Genomic DNA, 17,228 nt, shown 5'->3' on the forward strand with positions numbered 1-17,228 from the left:
TCGTATCTCATCTCGGTGAAATCACTCGATTGACCATGTTCAGAGTTGAAAACGAATCAAACTTTACTTTCTCCCTCATCCCAGCTCATCGGTCTGGGCATATTCAGCGCCAACTAAGATGGACGGTGACAACGAGATGAATGTCGATGGGAGTACCGGTGAAACTTCCAAAGCTGGTTTGAGACGTATGAGGAGATTAGCTAGTCGAAAACCTCACCTGCAATCCAGGTATGTCTGTCCATCAATCCATCCTGTCTTTGGTCTTAGCCATCTCGTTCCTCCTATCCAGATGTACTGATGCACTGACCCTCTTGATACTTTTGATAGTCCCAGAGGAGCAATCCATCCTACTACATCCACTTTGATCTACCCTACACCACCCTCATCCCACATCCAAGGATACCTCACATCATCCATATTTAACTCTTCTCATCCGAAGAAACTACCGACTCCTCCTATCCTACAGCCAGGCGAACAGATATCACACTCTCCAGATGGTCTGTGGACAGTCATCTACCATCCGAATCCCATTCCTGAGTCTACTCCGGGAGGTACCTTGGCGATATATCATTCCGATCAATTACTCTCACCTACCACCAGTCCAACGTCAATCATTCCCTTGTCCACTTTCTCCCTCCCTTCTTCACCATTGTCCGTTACACATTTATACCCTCCTCGAATTCATTTGGTCAAATCTCGTTCGAAACCGGCCGGACCGAACCCTCTAGAAGTCGAGTATGATCCTGTAAATGGACCATCTTTTGTCGTACTTCTGGAATCGTCAATATGGTACCTCTATTCTACACCGGTCATACATGGTCCAGTAACTTCATGGACTATGACATACCTCACTTCGCCTATTCATACTCGGTATCATACCTCCTCCATCACTTCGTCGGATGGTCTCTTTCCCGGAAATGGCTTTAAGATCAAGAAGGGTTGGACGGGATGGGTACCGTCAAATGAAGGTATATGGGCTGGGTGGGAAACGATAGAGGGAGAGAGGGGAGTGACTAGGGTGGAAGTTGGGAAAGATAAATATGGAAAAGTCTGTGAGTCACTCTTGTACTATTCAACTACAATCGCTCTTGCGACGTCCATCGGATGACTGACTTGTCTCATTTGGACGTATGTATCTAGATCTACAATCAACTCCTATGCCTACTTTACCTAGAGTAACGGATATACCTTTTGATGAGAACCAATATGAGCAGGAACTGCAAGGTATCATTTTTGTATCTCTGGCCAGAAATTACGGAGGAGAACTAATCAAGATGGAGAAAGAGAATGTCAGTGGAATGCAGCTTGATGGTGAAGGCGAGGGTAACAAAGAAGACAGAGAAGTAGAGAAAGTAGGAGCTGTTCTAGTATTCAACGATACCTGTGAGTGACCTTCCATCAGGTCGATTGAAATTCAATCGAAACTGGCTAAATGGTTTTCGTATCCTCGTGTACCTAGCCCGCACTTCGTCTGCGCCTGTATCGAGAACACGTATACAGCTCCACTCCTTCGAAAGAAGGGCGATTGAATTGGCACAGGGGTTCAATGACATATCCTCGGGACAAGGGGATATGGTCACTTCTTGGGACTGGGTGAGTGATTTTCAAGACTCGTTCACATTTGGATTCTGTTATATGCGTGAAGATCATTCGGCTAACTCACATCTCGTCATTTGCTAGTCGACCGTGCCAGACCCAATACGACATTACGCCTCACCTACAAACACATCTATAATAGCTTTATATCCTCTGTTATCCCTTCCCCCGTATGCTCTGGCACTAGCCATCATATCTCAACCTTCTGGCCTCTCTCTGGTGCATATAAATCTGTCAGCCAATCAATGGACTATGGTTGGAGATCCGATAGCCTTAGGCGAGCTAAGAAGCGAAGTCGACCTTGACCTGGTGGTCAGCCAGGGTGTAACACGCGGTCAGATGGGATTGGCTGCTCTGATAGGCAAAGAGAGTGCACCTGCGCTACTGGTCGTACCTCGCTTAGAAGGTAAGGTTGGCTTTTTAGATTTCTGTAACTGCAGCTGAGCTAGATATAATTGCGACAGGTCAACCTACTCTCGATAAATTGTCAAAGGAAGTGTCGATGGGAAGCGATGCAGCTACCTCCATCATCTTAGCTGAGAAAGATGGGATAGACTGGTCAGATGTGATCAGGGCTGCAATCAGTTCAACCGGAGTAGGCAAACGCAAAGGTCAGTTCCAAATCTTGATTTACTCCTTGTGACGACAAGCTGATAGATATTTGTTCGATAGACCTAATTGCGAATATCAGCAAACAGATATATACATTGGGGATGGATCTGGTGGAGATAGATGAACTCAATTTGTTACTGAAAGCTCAGATAGCTTTGTTCAGGTAAGCTTAAGAGCGATTGTGCAGCTTGTTCGATGGTCGATAGTTGAACAAGAGCTGAAGAATACCTTTATTAATTCGGGTAGTTCGACGGAAGACGCTCGTCTCGACCTTGCTAGTGATATACTCCGTTTGAACGAGGCTAGTCATCTGGTAGACAGATGTGCAATCTTTGAGAAAGATGGGAAAATCGGGTTTGATCTGGGTTAGTTGAGTGCCCTCTTGGTTATGTGCCAGCAGCCGATGATTTTATACTATATTTTGCAGACTCGATATGGCCCCTCATAGGAATGATGGAATGGTGTATAACCACCATCACCACAGCCATGCGTTCTATAATCCTCTTAGGAGGCCAGATGGAATACTCCACTATCGATTTGGAAGACTACCTCGAACGACCATCTTCCATCATCATACTGATCCAACCTGAATACCGACAACTGGTAATCAAAATACTATCTCAATTGAACCAGTTGATTGGATCTTTAGATAAGTTGGATGGACCGATCTTACAACCTGAAACTAAAGTATTACCTCCCCCTTTGAAGAGGGATGCGATGGCTACAATCCTTGCTAGGGATCGGATTAGGGATGTGGCTTATAGGGATGGGATGGATTTGATCGAATGGGGAAAAGCATTAGAACGAGGTGAGAACAAGTCTATTTCATCTGATTCTCACATGACCTTCTTTTTACATGAGTGAAGTCGGCTGATCGATCTGGTTTGAATTGGGTTGGGTTTCTATAGTATCGACTAAGGAAATACCTGAAGAATCAATCAGCTCATCTTTATACAACCTATCACTCATCCCTCTAAAAGATCATTTATCAAGAATCATCAATGATCTACCCAATTCATCTGAAATGTTCTTGTCGGCTACGCAGTCATCCCTTGGGGATACTTCTACGACTTTATACGATTCCATCACTTATTTACCTATAGCAACATCTACACATTCCATTGTGAATGGAAGGAAGAGAATCTCTTGTGAGAGGTGTCTGAATAGTACAGAAGAGTTAACAAAACCCACCGATATAAATGCGATTGCTCGAGGAGTTAGCTCCCATTCGCCTTGGAATGAGTGGAAGGATTTTTTCAAGGAGCATTGTTTATGCGGTGGGAATTGGGTAAGAGAAAAGTCAATAAAGTAATTCAACTGGTTGTAGCGTGCTGTCAGATACATTATACTATGGTTAGACATGATAATATCTTTATATGCATATTTTTCTCGCTATATATGTATACTACGTAAACTACGTATATACTACTCAGACCTTGCGTCGTGACCAATGGTCTGATTTGTGTTTCTCTTTCGTCTTTCTCAATTATATATATATATGAACAGATATTTGGATATACAAAGAATGTTTTTGGTTATATACAATCAAGGAATTCATAAATCGAGGTATACTATGTTCGATCACATCACAAGTAGTTACAAGATCAATCCAATAGTTTAGTTCATCAATTCTCACTTTCAAGAAAATTTGCCTCAAAGCCATCATGGTATTCCGGTGGTTGTTGTCTTCGTTTTCCAGGGCTATCTCTCACTCTGGAATAGGTGTGATATTACCTGATTGTTGATTTGGAGTAGAAGTACTATTGTTATTGTTGGAATTAGGTGCGAAATTCCATACCATCACATCACCGTCGTCTATCATCAATTTTCGTCAGCTGCAATGTTCCCTATCGTGAAATGAGCTGTCAGACTAGGTGACTAACCTGATCCAGATACGATCATATCGTCACTCAATTGCAGTGAGGTGACTGCACCTCGGTGTCCGACCAAAGTCTGAACACATTGTCCCGATTCTCTATCCCATACTTTGATCGTACGATCTATGGATTCATGTGCAAAATGCATCATATCAGCTTGGTAGCAAAAGGGGAGAAAGAGGTTTAGACTCACCATGAGAAGCAGAAACCATCCTCAAAGCGTCTATATCGACCGACCAGACACCTTCAATATGACCGAACAACGTTGATTGTTCTTTACCCGAATCGACATCCCAAATCTTGACCGTGCCATCCAGCGATCCAGTAGCCAAAATAGCTTTCTTCTCTCTACCTCTCGATCTCTCCCTTTCCCTCTCCCTCTTATCGTCTTTCTTCTCGGGTGAATGGACATATACTCTAGGTTGGATCGCAGTATCTCTGGATCTGCCACGATGTTCGATCGGGTCAAATCCCTCAGGAGCATCAAGATCATTTATGTCGATAGACTGATGAGGTGGTGAACCATATTGATTACCGGTAATGAATCCCTGAGGAGGGGTATATTGTCTACCATTTTGTCTTCGCTGTCTATCACGCTCAGTAATCTCTTCTTCAGACATATCAACCATCAAAATCTTCATACTTTGAACTTGTGCTTTATGACCTTCGAAAGTTCTGATACAACTTTGCGAAGTCAGATCCCATAGTTTGATCGTCCCATCATCAGAAGCTGAGAACAGCATTGCTCCTACATCTATATCGGGTTGAGGCGCATCACTTGAACCGACACCGGGTGATTTGGCTTTGGAGCATCTGGAAGAAACAGCTTGAGTGAAACTTGGTGGTAAGGTTGGATCGATATCTGAAGGAGATGATTTACCATCCCATAAGACTACACTGTTGACCCATTCTTCGTGACCACGAAGTACGAATTTGTTACCGGATCGGAAATTCCATACCTGGATAGTCGAATCGGCTGATCCGGAAGCTAAGAGATAACCATTATAATTCAATGAGATAACTCCGTCGGTATGGCCGTCCATCACTCTAAGACATTCTCCAGCTCGCCAATTCCACATTCGAACGGTTCCGTCCATGGCACCGGTGAATAGTAGCATTTGGTCGAATTGAAGGGCTCGAACGGCTCGGGTATGACCGGTGAGAACTCGTACTTCTTCACCTGAGTCCAGGTTCCACACTCTGACCGTGCGGTCATAGGAACCAGTGATGAGAACGGGGTAAGAAGGGTTGGTGAGAGCAGTGTGATATTGAAGACACATTACTCCATCGGTATGACCCTACATATAACATATGTAAGCTAGGATAATAGGCTCACGAGCATGAATCGATATACTCACTCTTAACAACCTATGGTTAAATCTTCCCTTTCTCCAATTCCTTTCCACCATCAATCTCTCGCAATAAACGGTTTTCCAAGGTCTTGTCAACCTGACGTCTCTCGTCAAATGACCATTGGTAGATGCTGAGGCTGATTGAAGCAATTCTTCTTCTGTATCACTATCTTTCACTTTACTCTTCTTCGAAGGTAACGATTCTGGTGTTGAAGGTGCACTTCGTTTTAACGACACGGGTTGTTGATACATTGCTGGCATATCACAAGATTTCAAACCAATCTCTCCTCCTACGCTGAAAGCTTCTGTCGGGGAAATGTTGGCATGAATGGATCCCGATAAAACATCATTTCTAGTGATGACCTTCGACGTTGATGGTCCTACTCCCAAATGATCATGGTCGTCGTGATGGTCATGGTTATGATCGTGATTGATCAAGGTAGCTGGACTTCTATCTTTCAATTCTACTCTCAACCTTTTTCTCTCTAACAATGGTAATCCCCATCCACACTTCTCGCATTTCCTATCGATATGTTGTCCACACATCCTCCTCCATAACAAATCATCATCCGCCAATGCTTTCCATGATTTACTGACTTGCGCCGCTCGACCAAGAGAAAAGGCATCAAGATATCCAAGAATACGAAGTGAGGTCTCTCGAGGTAAAAGGGAAAATGGGTCGATACGAATGATTTGGTTGAGTGAGTCGGAAAGATGAGATAATTGGGAGCTAATTAAACCAGAAAATGAGTATCCTATATGTGACATTCAAGGATTGATGGATAATAGTACTCACAAACAACACATTGTGAGAATACCTTCCAAAATCAGCTTTCTTTTCCCATGCGGTGCATTGGAGAATGTTGACCACATGGAGGTTATCGCTGCTCTTTCAGATTGACTCAGATTATCGAGAGACTGGTGCACTCAAGTCAGCTTTCTAGTTCTTCTACGCCAAGCCGAGGGTTAAAAAGATGTGACAGTAAGGCCGACTTACTCGTTGTAACTTCTCATTCACATTCTGATTAGCCATCTGTTTATGCCTGACGCATAATTTTCTCCCCGCCCTGGTAGGTATCACATCTATCTCGGTTTCCTGTGCTGGGTAAGGATGTAATGGAGGATGACCATTCGAACGCGAGGAAGAAGCGACAGGGAAGGCGGACATGTTGGCAGGTGCTGAAGCTGGTGGTGAACTCATACTTGAGGATAAAGTTGAGTGGCAAGGTAATGTCGTGTGGCCAGTTGGGGTTTCGTTTTCCTGCTTTTTTGCTATTACTGTTTTCGTATGCTCGGTTAGCGATAGTCGTGAAATGGCGAGCAAGAAGATATATGATCAAGGTCCAAGAAGAATTGAGACGTTGTTTTTATTTTATGTGAGAAGGGGGACGAGTGAGAATAATCAACTGACTAATTAACGAGATGAGGATTTGCGTTTTACGTGAAAGTGGTGAGGATGATCGAGAGTGAAGGAATTGGTGTGACTACAGTCGCATTACAAACAGCTTCTAATGTCGTGGAGAAGAATCCTAATAGGTTGATTAGAAAGCGTTGTTGACATTTGAGGGTGGATCGGCAATAGCCGAGTGGGTACTTGAATTGTCAGCTATTCCAGATAATTGTAGATTAGGTTTGCAGCTTTTTCAAATGCATCCAATACACCACCACACTCCCAATTCCTAATCACGAGCGACTAGATCTGCTTGCACAAGCTAACATGAGAGAGACCATCGCGTCATCAGATAGATGGTCATACCAGATGTGTGTCTGTGTGCAATTGTCTACTTGTGGTAAGTTGGATGATGTTGATACGATGAACCACGTCGGACTAGCAACTAAGCACGTCAGAACTTGCCATTGTGGAAGGCTGCATGCAAACTGAACAGCTGGTTTCGGATTTCGCCATATCCCGTTAGAAGGAAGCATGCGGTCGATGGTCGATCCTTCTTATTCATACGCCACCCCCTGAGTCCCAAATGTACCATACAAGCTGTATTCTCTTCGAGAAGCCAAGTGTTGCTTCAGGTGACGAGGGATTGCACAATCATAAACAATGCGGAGTTAACCATGTTTTCTGTTTCATATTCCAAATTGTCTCGGAAGGCCGAGTTGTGATATTTCGCCATACTCATCCCGCTCAATCCCGAATCAACAAGATCTGAACCTTCCCTACTCCCTCCTCTCCCAGGGGCCTATGCCTGCAGTGTCGGAGCATCATCCCACTTATCTTGTGGCCACCATCGATCACTCCAAATCAGTGACCCGGATGTCCGAACTGAGCTCGTCATCTGTTTGTAGTTATCGGAATACCTTTTGTAACACCTCATCATGAAGGTCGCGTTGCGAGAAATGGCGAACGCCGAAGAATCACGACATCAAGAGCGAATTTGCGACTTACGTAAAATAGTGTCGCACCAAAAATTTCGATTACGTGCACATGTGTTCGCTTGCTACCAAATTATCTCTTTTCGTCTTCTTCTTTCTTTCTTCCTTCCTCATGATCCGTCTATCCATTCCCCTCTTCGGTTGATCTTATCTCAGATGATACCATCATCACACCATCTGTACTCTATACAAAGCACTCTGCTCAAGAACGCGTGCCTTGGATTCGGAATGTGTTCTATCAGAAGCCATCTTTCGTCAGGATGTCGCCATTGAACCCAATTCATCTCGTTCTATCATATCTCGCACGACATCGTTTTCCTACGCCTGCTCCAATAGTCAAGCACTAGTGATTAGTGTTCACTGGAACACCATTACAGTTTAGCGTAAATGGTGATCGTGGATCCGGATCTGGGTTAGTCGCCAGTAAGAGCGACATCACGCAATTGATCCTAAGTGCATTCCCCTCACCCCATTAAATCTTCCATCTTACTCGACGGCTCCATCTGCTCGTATTTGCTTCTCCACCGCGAATTACGATTCCTGAATGGGCCAACAACAAATCTCACAAATCTTCCGTTCTCCTCCACCTTTTTCTAGGTGTTATCTCTCTACCTCTCGATGTCGAGTTAAGGAGTGAGGAAAAATTAGATTACATGCTTCCAGTTTGTAATATTGTACCATTTTCATTCTCGTTCTTGTCACCTACCATTGTCGTTTCCTTCCCATTGCAGCTTATTCAATGCCATATTATGCCAAATCTCTGCCGTGTGCTTGTTCTGAGATTGCTGCATTGATCAACGTTGACGCTTCCTGACCTACACGGAATGATCAACTAAACTCTGTCTTTGACTGACATCAATACCTACAGGACACATACTATCCATACTACTGATACGATACTCGTAGTCAGCCGATCGTCACATACCATCCCTTCTTTTCCCAAACCATAATGGCCTTTCTCAAGACCGTCTCCCCTCTCTCACGGGAGACCGAGTCAACTAAAAGGCATATATCAAAACTATACCCTCGCTTATCGCTGTACCAAATCTTCATGATCTGGTTTGCATATGTGAGATCCTTCGCTTTTTACCTCAATTCTCTGATATTCCTCCACAATCTTCATATTGATTGATCTCGAAAGGAAATATTGTATGCTAGGTAGAATACGGACATCAGATCATCTCATACTATATATATTGCCAAATTAAAAGGTATCAAGCACCACATGAAAGACTAAATCCGCAGTGATTGGTATGCATCATAAACATCAGATATCTCTTTACAATTGCTCATCCTTCTATTTCTATAATTTTGACTGTGCAAATACCGAAACTTACTGATCACTATGTACATAACAAAAATACGTATTCCATCTAAAGAATCTATAATCGAATTCAATTTATTGAAAAATGAAAGATGAAAAAAATGAAAAACCAAGTTATTCGATATAGAATGTGAATCCGCGATGCCGGTGAAGATGACTGTCCTTCGTACCCAGATTCTACTTGACTCATTATCGTCCAACCACCTATACAATTAACCCGTTAGTCAATCCCGCCCACAACTCCCACAACGACTAAAGATTATCAACTCACCTCTAAAGAGAACCTTCCTACTACCCTATCATCCCCTCCCTTCCTCTCTACGATCCTAACATGCACCTCACCCCTGTCCTGTTGGCGGGGCACGCCCCATAATTCGCCATCCTCGAAGTGCAGCCAGTCAGGCAGCTCCGTCAACTTGATAATGATACTACCACCTTTCTTGAGACTGGGTAGTGGTTTCTCTACAAAGGCCAGATACTCCGCTTGACCCTCACCGGCTGTAGATGAGCTTTGGTTGGAAGAGTTAGAATTGGATGGGGTGATGGACAGAGGAGGGTAGAAATGGAATGGTTCTGATACGCCCAGCAAGATCCTTTGCGGCGAAGCAGTAATTGTCGGACGCGCTTTAGCTTTCTTTTGTGATCCCTTGGACGCCGTGGATGTACTGGATGGCAAAGTTGGTAAAGCAGGTAAGGAAGGAAGACTACTTGGTGGAGTCGGAGTGGTCCGAGTGACAGTGATAGCTTTAGTAGGTGGCAGAGGTATTGGACTAGCTTGTGATTGTATACCCATACCTATACCCAATCCTATGCTGGTGGTGGTACTTGCAGCCTCAATTACAGCTTGGTGGCTCATACTGTGTCTGTTGTTTCCACCATTATCATGTTCCGAGACCACCTCGACTTTCTTCTGTTTCCCAAAACTGACCAGCCTAGAATGAGTAGTCATCACTGGACTGACGCCCCGTTCGGTATGATTCCCACTACCTCTACTACTTGCCAGACTTTCCGTAGCTGGTGAATCCAACGTCCTTCTCGCATCGATCCTAGAGGCAGTCTGGATGATCACTCCGTTGTTCGGATCATAATCTCCGGAAAGGGAAGAAGTCTCCGTATGGGCGAGATCCGAATCAGTAGGGAAATGTATATTATCTATACTGATTCCTTCGTTTTCTGAATTGATTGATCCAATAGGCGATCCTGCTCTTGCCCTGTCCCTGTCCATCATATCTCTTATGAGAATCTTCTTAGACATGGACGATACACCTGAAGAAGTAGAAGTTGATTTGGAAAATGACGATATAGGTATATTCGTTTTATTCACCTTGAAATCTGCTCTTTGAGTCGGAGCGTTCGGATCAATAGTCGTAGTGGTCATCGTTGAATGATGGGTACCTGAGGAACTCCTATTCGAAGAAGTTCTAATACTTCCATCGGCATCTGGACCAGGTGTATCACCCGTGGTCCACACAAAGGGAGGTTCAGATTCCCAACTAGCCCTTGAACTCTGAGTCTGACTTTGGACTGTTCTACTTCCGGCGCTATGTCCTCCGAACCTCGAATCGGAATCTTGCGTCAATACCGTTGATCTATCTAACGATACATCAGATCGTTGAGATAACTTTGAACTATTTTGTGATCTATCTATTTGACTTCCAGATATGTACGATGGGGTAGCTGCGAATTCACCTCCGGATTCGGAAGCTGAGTGAGAGTAGGTTGAAGATCTATTCCGATTGACTATACCGGCTTTGTCTACTGCAGCAGCAAGTTGAGCTTGGAAAGCGGCGTTACTCAAACTAGGCATGATGATAGGATTGGATATCTTAGGTATCATCTTGGATTTGGATGATTTGCCAGAGAAAGGATTGGTCAAAAATAATTTTTTGATCTTACTTCCTGTTGAAGTATTGCTTCCCATTCTTAAATGAGGTACCATACCATGTTCTCCTCCTGTGGCAACGACGGTCTCGGATGAGCTTCCATCAATTATTCCCAAAACTAGCATCTGTGTGGTCGCTGGATCGCCACCCATCTTCTCTACGTATTCCAATGCCGGTGTCTCAGCAGCTTCGTAAGACCATTTACCCTCCTCTTCCATCGTTGGAGAACGATATCGGTCCAGCCCCTTCTCTCTAGTCCTAGCTGAAGTTCTTCTACGTCGTAGTTGCACCAACATGAAAAGCAGGAGTAAAATACCCACCAGAGAACATACGATGGCAATAGCGACTTTCGTCCCTTTTGCCAACCCGTGAGAATGCATATGGGGATGTTGATGGGTGATTGTAGAGTTATCTGACATTAATGAAAGTGTTAAGATCGATTTGGAATATGCGTTGGTACTTAAATCTTGAGCACGAAGAGCGACTGTAACTGAATCATAATCTGTATCTTCCGTTGGGTTTCCTAATAAAGTCCATTGATCGGTTGAGAGTGAAAGCCAAGAAGAGGCTTCTTTAGGATTGAAAGAAGCTGTCATATTGATATTGCTCGTTGAGGTGGTTGAATTCTTGAGAAATTGAGCTAAAGTGATTGCATTGGATTTGCCAATCTCTAGAATCTGGGGTTGTTGAATTTTGTCAGAAGCGAATAAGGATGGGTAAAAAGCCATTTTGAGTGTAGTATTGAGCGTATCACCATATTTGTCTACTACGTTCAAGGGCAATTCGACATTCTGCTGGTCTGACGGTGGATTACCTGATATACTCATATTTCCAGAGCTGTAAGTCGGCCATCCAAGTGAAGAAGTATCCAAAGTCGCACTTGTGAGATCACTAATATTGATTGCGTCCTGTCCATCAATACTCAACCCAGATTTCAACAGTCCTTTTAAACTAATATCATTCGCGTATCCAGTCGTCAAATTCACTACCATTGGTCCGAGCGCTACGAGCTCATGAGCCGAAACGACAATTGTGAAACTCTGTTGGATATCCGAATATCCATAAACGTCTGATCCGGATAAAATCACTTCGTATACCTCTCTGATGGTATCAGCTGATGGGACGGTGATGCCGTCAAAGGTAACAGTCTGATTATTGAATATCAACCAAGTAGGTAACGGTGATCCATCTTTCAATGAGGCGGAATAATATACCCTGCTAGGTGCTAAAAAGGTCGAAGGGGTGAATCCAAGTGAGAAAGACCAATTGGGCGGAACTCTCACACCGGGATAGTAGATTGAAGATTGCCCATAAGGATAGGTAGATGTGATAGAGGTTGAATCCGGTGAATTCAATTGATCTTCTATCGAACGTCCCAAAGTCAAATTACCAGAATGATCAGATACGATGAAATTGATATGATCCGATATAGTAGATTGACCATCTCTGGTAGTGGCTGTTATCTGAACGAGGCGATTGCCTACATCGTCAGAAGTGGGATTACCTTGAAATGTCCTTGTACTGCCGGTGAAAGATAACCATGGAGGTAAGTTGAATGCAGTGTATGTGAGAGAAGAGGAGGGTGAGAATGTATCGTCTGAGAAGGTCCATTGGAAAGGTTGATCCACTCGGGCAACTGGTGGGAATTGCTGGGATAGCGGGTGAGAGATGCTCAGGCCGCCTATCGAAGCTGCCAAGATGAGAGAAGGGACAAATAGTAGTAACGTTATTATAGCTGAGAGAGCCATCGTGTAAGCAGTTTTGTGTGAATCGGGCTGTGTTATTCCCACAGACATCATAATGGGGTTGTTGATTGTCAGCTTGCATCGCCTCACTCTGATAATCTGGGAAACTCACCAGATTGCCCCTTTTGGATCTGTTAGATTATAGATCGGAACTTAGTCGATTGAAGCTAAGCTATCTTAGACCTCACCAGGGCCGTAGAACGTGTATATGTCGACCAGCGAGTAGCGCAGACGATAGGAAGGATCGCACTGAAGAACGAAAGTAAGTGCCAAAACGGTAGAAAATGAAGAAGGAAAGAAACAGAGAAATTAACGAAGAATGACAGAATGACAGAAAGGGAAAGACGATCGCTCAGACTCTGAGAGCGGTAAGGTAATGCAATACAATCAGTAACATGTTGTACAGCTTGACAAGAAAGCATGAAGGTGGGTTTCGGTAGATCAGTAAACATGCTGGGCACTGGAATGCTGAATGGGCGGAATTGTAATTCGGGCTAGTAAATCGTTGTTATTGATCAATTCAATGCAGATATAAGTGTTTTATCCGTTGAATTGGAATTACAGCTAGTTCTACGATGTTTAGCCATTCATTCCTCATGAGGTAATGTGATGGTATTCCGGTACGATGTAACTTTGGAAACAAAACAATCGATGGAATAAGCTTAATCAGTCAACAGGTCTCAGCAGTTTCGGTAATTCGTACAGCGAACTCCCTCAGCATCATTAATTCTACTAGAAGCGATTCAGATGGTATCACATTGAGGTGAGATCATGTTTGATCGCACAAATGGTTTCGCCATGATGCATTCTTTCGTACCTATATACAACGACTGAGGATATATGTACATCAGTTACGCCCTCATATGCGCTTCTTGAATGTGAAAAAGAAGGGTTCTGTATACTCACCATCACACTTTTAGCCTTGGTTCCAGCTTTCTCTAATCAGCATATAATCCACCACCATCTCCTACAGCTCTTTCAACTGATTCATTCCTTTCCCCGCCGGCCTGTTCAACTTCAGGTAAACCTTTACCCATCCTCCATCCATCTACTTCATCCCTCATACTTTCCAATTTGGTGATCAGAATTTTGCCTACCGATCCGATTCCTGAGCCAGACTCATCTTTGATCTTATTGATCGCATCGGTAAACGCTGAGGAGAGATGTCCAAAGGTATCGTTAAATACTTGAGGCTAAGAAGTACAATATGCATAAGCTCGGTCTCTCTGTACATTGCAACAAGACGAGGTCAGAAAAGGGGAGACGGAAACTTACATTACCGAACACACCTCGGATATCACCATGATGATCTGGAGCACCTGAACCTGGCATGGATCCAGGTGGGGCAGGCTGACTACCTACTTCTGGGAATACCTATGAATAGCCATCTCAGTATAATAGTTACGATCTTAGGTACACTATAACTCACTCCACCTGGATTTTCTCTGTACCACAGAGTAGCATCAGCGTAGTCCTCTGGGTTGCAATGAATGCCCCATATCACTCACGTAGTAGCTCCAGGTCCTTGGACGTCATTGTTCATCAACCCTATATCGTTAACTTTACTCTTATCTGTCATCCAACCGACAGACTGTCAGCATCCAGGTACATACTCATGTCTCATAACGAAACGCAACCTACCTTCAGCTGTTGATCCTGAAAGCGACATTTTGTGCGGTTCACTACAAGTCATATAATATTCACGGGAGAGTATTGTCGTATGGAAGCAGTAGGATCTCTTATTGAGATCTCGAACAAGTAGATGAGATGGATGGATGCAGTTGAGACGTTAAGTAAATGCAAGTGACGTCACACAGAAACAAACCTTACGTAATTGGGTATACCTTCAGCGCTATGCATTGTCCTTGGTTGACACCTCTGTCCTTAAGGTCACACAGGTCACGTGATCTAGCCCAGTTCTCCCCTTTTAGCGCGTTTCAAGGACAGTCGCGTCTCCCAGTGCGCAGAACATCAGAACATCACTCTCACCTCCATTCTCAATCGTGGGTTGTACCGTTGTAGCCAGCATTGGAGCAGCAACAGTCATCAATCATCATGGATGATTTCGTTAAGACCGGGATCGGGGCTGACAAGACAGATGCAGTAATCAGGTGAGTATACATCCCACTGCTCAATAATCCTTCACTCAATCCTATGCTCATGATCATCACGATCCAATAGAACTGTCGTGACCAAGCCAGTATGGCATCTCGTCCCCTTACCTCTGTCCCAGATCAACCCATCAGCATGTAAATCATTATCGATCAGAGGTCAGATCCCATCTTTACGATCCTCTTGCCTCTCGGTTATATCCAAGAACCTTCATCTATACACTATCGACCAATTTCAGGCTATCCCCAAGGTGATCATCCAGAAGATCATCAGTAGGATAAGGAACGATAGAGTATATGAAGACAATTTCGAAAGGGGGTATACAAGTAGGAATCCTGATGAAGGTACCATATGGTGTCTTTCAGCATTGCTAGATCCACAATCGACAGACGATTTTCAACTGGCTTTACCGCAAGATTCAATGTTACAATACCTTACACCCAACGACTTATCGAAATACCCGCAACATCCCTTAGTGGAATTACCAACACTATATACAACAATAAACCCACATCCGAGTGTATCGCTCCTAACGACATTGACATTAGATGGTATGGACGGTGTGGTGACTGATCAGAATATACAGTCGTTGAAATACTGTACGAACTTGACTGGATTATGGATGAAAGCTTGTAAAGTCACCGACACGGGCATCAAACTTCTGACTTCTTCCTTGCAACTACCTGGAGATATGGGTGATGAATCAGGAAGAGGTTTATGGAAGTTGAGGAACTGGAGTTTGGGTGGATGTAGAGGTGTTAGTGATAGGTCAATGAAGAGTTTCTCTAGATATCCTGGGTTGGTCATGCTGGGTGAGTATATCAAATACTACATTCCGAATTACATGACCTATGACTGTCAGGTTGTTATAGATGCAGTGATTATTATTTGCTGATCAATCGGTACTCGATCGTAGATATACGAGATACATCCTGTACCACCTCCGCCATCGATGTATTCAATCGTACTTGTCAGAATATCTTTCAAGGCTATAATCCAGATTTTCAACCATGTACGGAAGGACTATTAGGTCTGTTCTACAGGAGCTATACGTCTTCAGAAATAATAGACAAATTATGTTTGACCCTAATCAAACTACCCGATAATGCGTCGAGCGATAGATCCCATATATCATTAAACATCATCCCTTCATTCCGACCTATCGAAGATAGATATCTACCCGAATCGTCCACCCATACACCCTCCAAGAAGGCATGGGAGAATAAGTGGGATCCAGTTCAAAAGACTGTATACAGAGGAAATGGTGTTGGACAGTTATACGGAACGAGCGTCAGTAGGGTCGCGAACGAAGTGGAGGATTTTAGGAAAAGGAGGAAAATCGCCATTGAGATGGAGGGCAAAGAGAGTGAATTAGATAGATATGCAAATATGAGTACAAATGAGAAAAGGAACTATACCAGACAGAAAAACAAAGAAGAGCAAGAGTGGAGAGAAGCGCGATATCATTGGAAAACCAAAGATGAAGATGAGATCAAACCGAAACCCAAGATATATAAAGGAAGAGGGCAAAAGGGTGAAACGGAAAGATCAAAATCGTTTGTGATGGGTACAAAAGGTGAACAGGTGTTGATTGATAAATCATCCAAAGATGACAAAAGTCTGATGTTAGTTAGGATGGTCAATGATAATTGGGACAGATTAACTTGGACTCTGAACACTGGTTCTAGTGATATATCTCAACAAGTTAAGAACGTTGGATTTGGATATGGGCTCACTAAAACCTCGTTTAGTCAGAAGGTGAAAGCTACGAATCTAGTCGAAGAGTTATTGGGCACTACCATGTCGACGGTCACTTCAAGTCAGATATCGAACTCACAAGCAACACCATCGAGTCCGTTTAGGTCGACACCTCTGAAGCAGACATCAAGTCAACCTCCGATATCGGTACCATCATCACCTATCAATGGCTTTTCGCAGACACCTCAATCACAGAGTAATAGAAACCCATTCAAAACGCAGTCTGTCATATCGAATTCTATGGGTGTAAGACCACTATCATCGCCTGCTACCTCTCAATCATCAAAGCCTCTTGCTCGATCAACATCACCGAACAGCAGTCCATTCTCGTTCTCGCAAAATACCCAATCTGAAATAAAACCATTCGCCAATACCCAAAATATCCTAAAAAGGAATAGTCTGGCTGAAGATGGCTTTGCAGCTGGTAAACTCAAGGATGATCTGTCTTTCACAATCTCGAATAGTACTAGGAAACGAACGTTCGATGGTTCAGGATCTGGGGTAGAGGCGAAAAGAGGTGGTATGAAGATGTTCTCAGTAGGTTCTCAGAAGATATAGGAAACAGCGGAGATACACATGTACAA

General features: G+C 43.6%; 5 protein-coding genes across 5 annotated transcripts; 2 read left to right on the forward strand and 3 right to left on the reverse strand.

Moving 5' to 3' along the window:
• Nucleotides 1-118: 118 nt before the first annotated feature.
• L199_001986 (uncharacterized protein) lies at nt 119-3,520 on the forward strand (the record flags this gene model as incomplete). Its single annotated transcript, XM_064887736.1, has 10 exons — nt 119-228; nt 328-1,052; nt 1,141-1,383; nt 1,460-1,593; nt 1,681-2,002; nt 2,061-2,207; nt 2,269-2,371; nt 2,455-2,573; nt 2,636-3,016; nt 3,117-3,520. 10 exons carry the CDS (start codon nt 119-121, stop codon nt 3,518-3,520), a joined length of 2,688 nt encoding a protein of 895 aa, XP_064743808.1.
• Nucleotides 3,521-3,916: 396 nt separating this feature from the next.
• On the reverse strand, nt 3,917-6,638 carry L199_001987 (uncharacterized protein; the record flags this gene model as incomplete). Its single annotated transcript, XM_064887737.1, has 6 exons — nt 3,917-4,023; nt 4,092-4,208; nt 4,279-5,383; nt 5,444-6,167; nt 6,234-6,355; nt 6,435-6,638. 6 exons carry the CDS (start codon nt 6,636-6,638, stop codon nt 3,917-3,919), a joined length of 2,379 nt encoding a protein of 792 aa, XP_064743809.1.
• A 2,770-nt stretch (nt 6,639-9,408) lies between these two features.
• On the reverse strand, nt 9,409-12,777 carry L199_001988 (uncharacterized protein; the record flags this gene model as incomplete). The annotated part of the gene is made up of 1 exon (XM_064887738.1): nt 9,409-12,777. The coding sequence occupies one exon, from the start codon at nt 12,775-12,777 to the stop codon at nt 9,409-9,411; it is 3,369 nt and encodes a 1,122-aa protein (XP_064743810.1).
• A 935-nt stretch (nt 12,778-13,712) lies between these two features.
• L199_001989 (uncharacterized protein) lies at nt 13,713-14,443 on the reverse strand (the record flags this gene model as incomplete). Its single annotated transcript, XM_064887739.1, has 5 exons — nt 13,713-13,967; nt 14,050-14,148; nt 14,204-14,219; nt 14,283-14,346; nt 14,416-14,443. 5 exons carry the CDS (start codon nt 14,441-14,443, stop codon nt 13,713-13,715), a joined length of 462 nt encoding a protein of 153 aa, XP_064743811.1.
• Nucleotides 14,444-14,829: 386 nt separating this feature from the next.
• Nucleotides 14,830-17,202, forward strand: L199_001990 (uncharacterized protein; the record flags this gene model as incomplete). Its single annotated transcript, XM_064887740.1, has 3 exons — nt 14,830-14,885; nt 14,956-15,698; nt 15,803-17,202. The coding sequence occupies 3 exons, from the start codon at nt 14,830-14,832 to the stop codon at nt 17,200-17,202; spliced, it is 2,199 nt and encodes a 732-aa protein (XP_064743812.1).
• Nucleotides 17,203-17,228: the final 26 nt, after the last annotated feature.

The sequence above is a fragment of the Kwoniella botswanensis genome, chromosome 1, assembly GCF_036426115.1.
Source record: "Kwoniella botswanensis chromosome 1, complete sequence".
In the NCBI taxonomy this organism is placed as follows: Eukaryota; Fungi; Basidiomycota; class Tremellomycetes; order Tremellales; family Cryptococcaceae; genus Kwoniella; species Kwoniella botswanensis.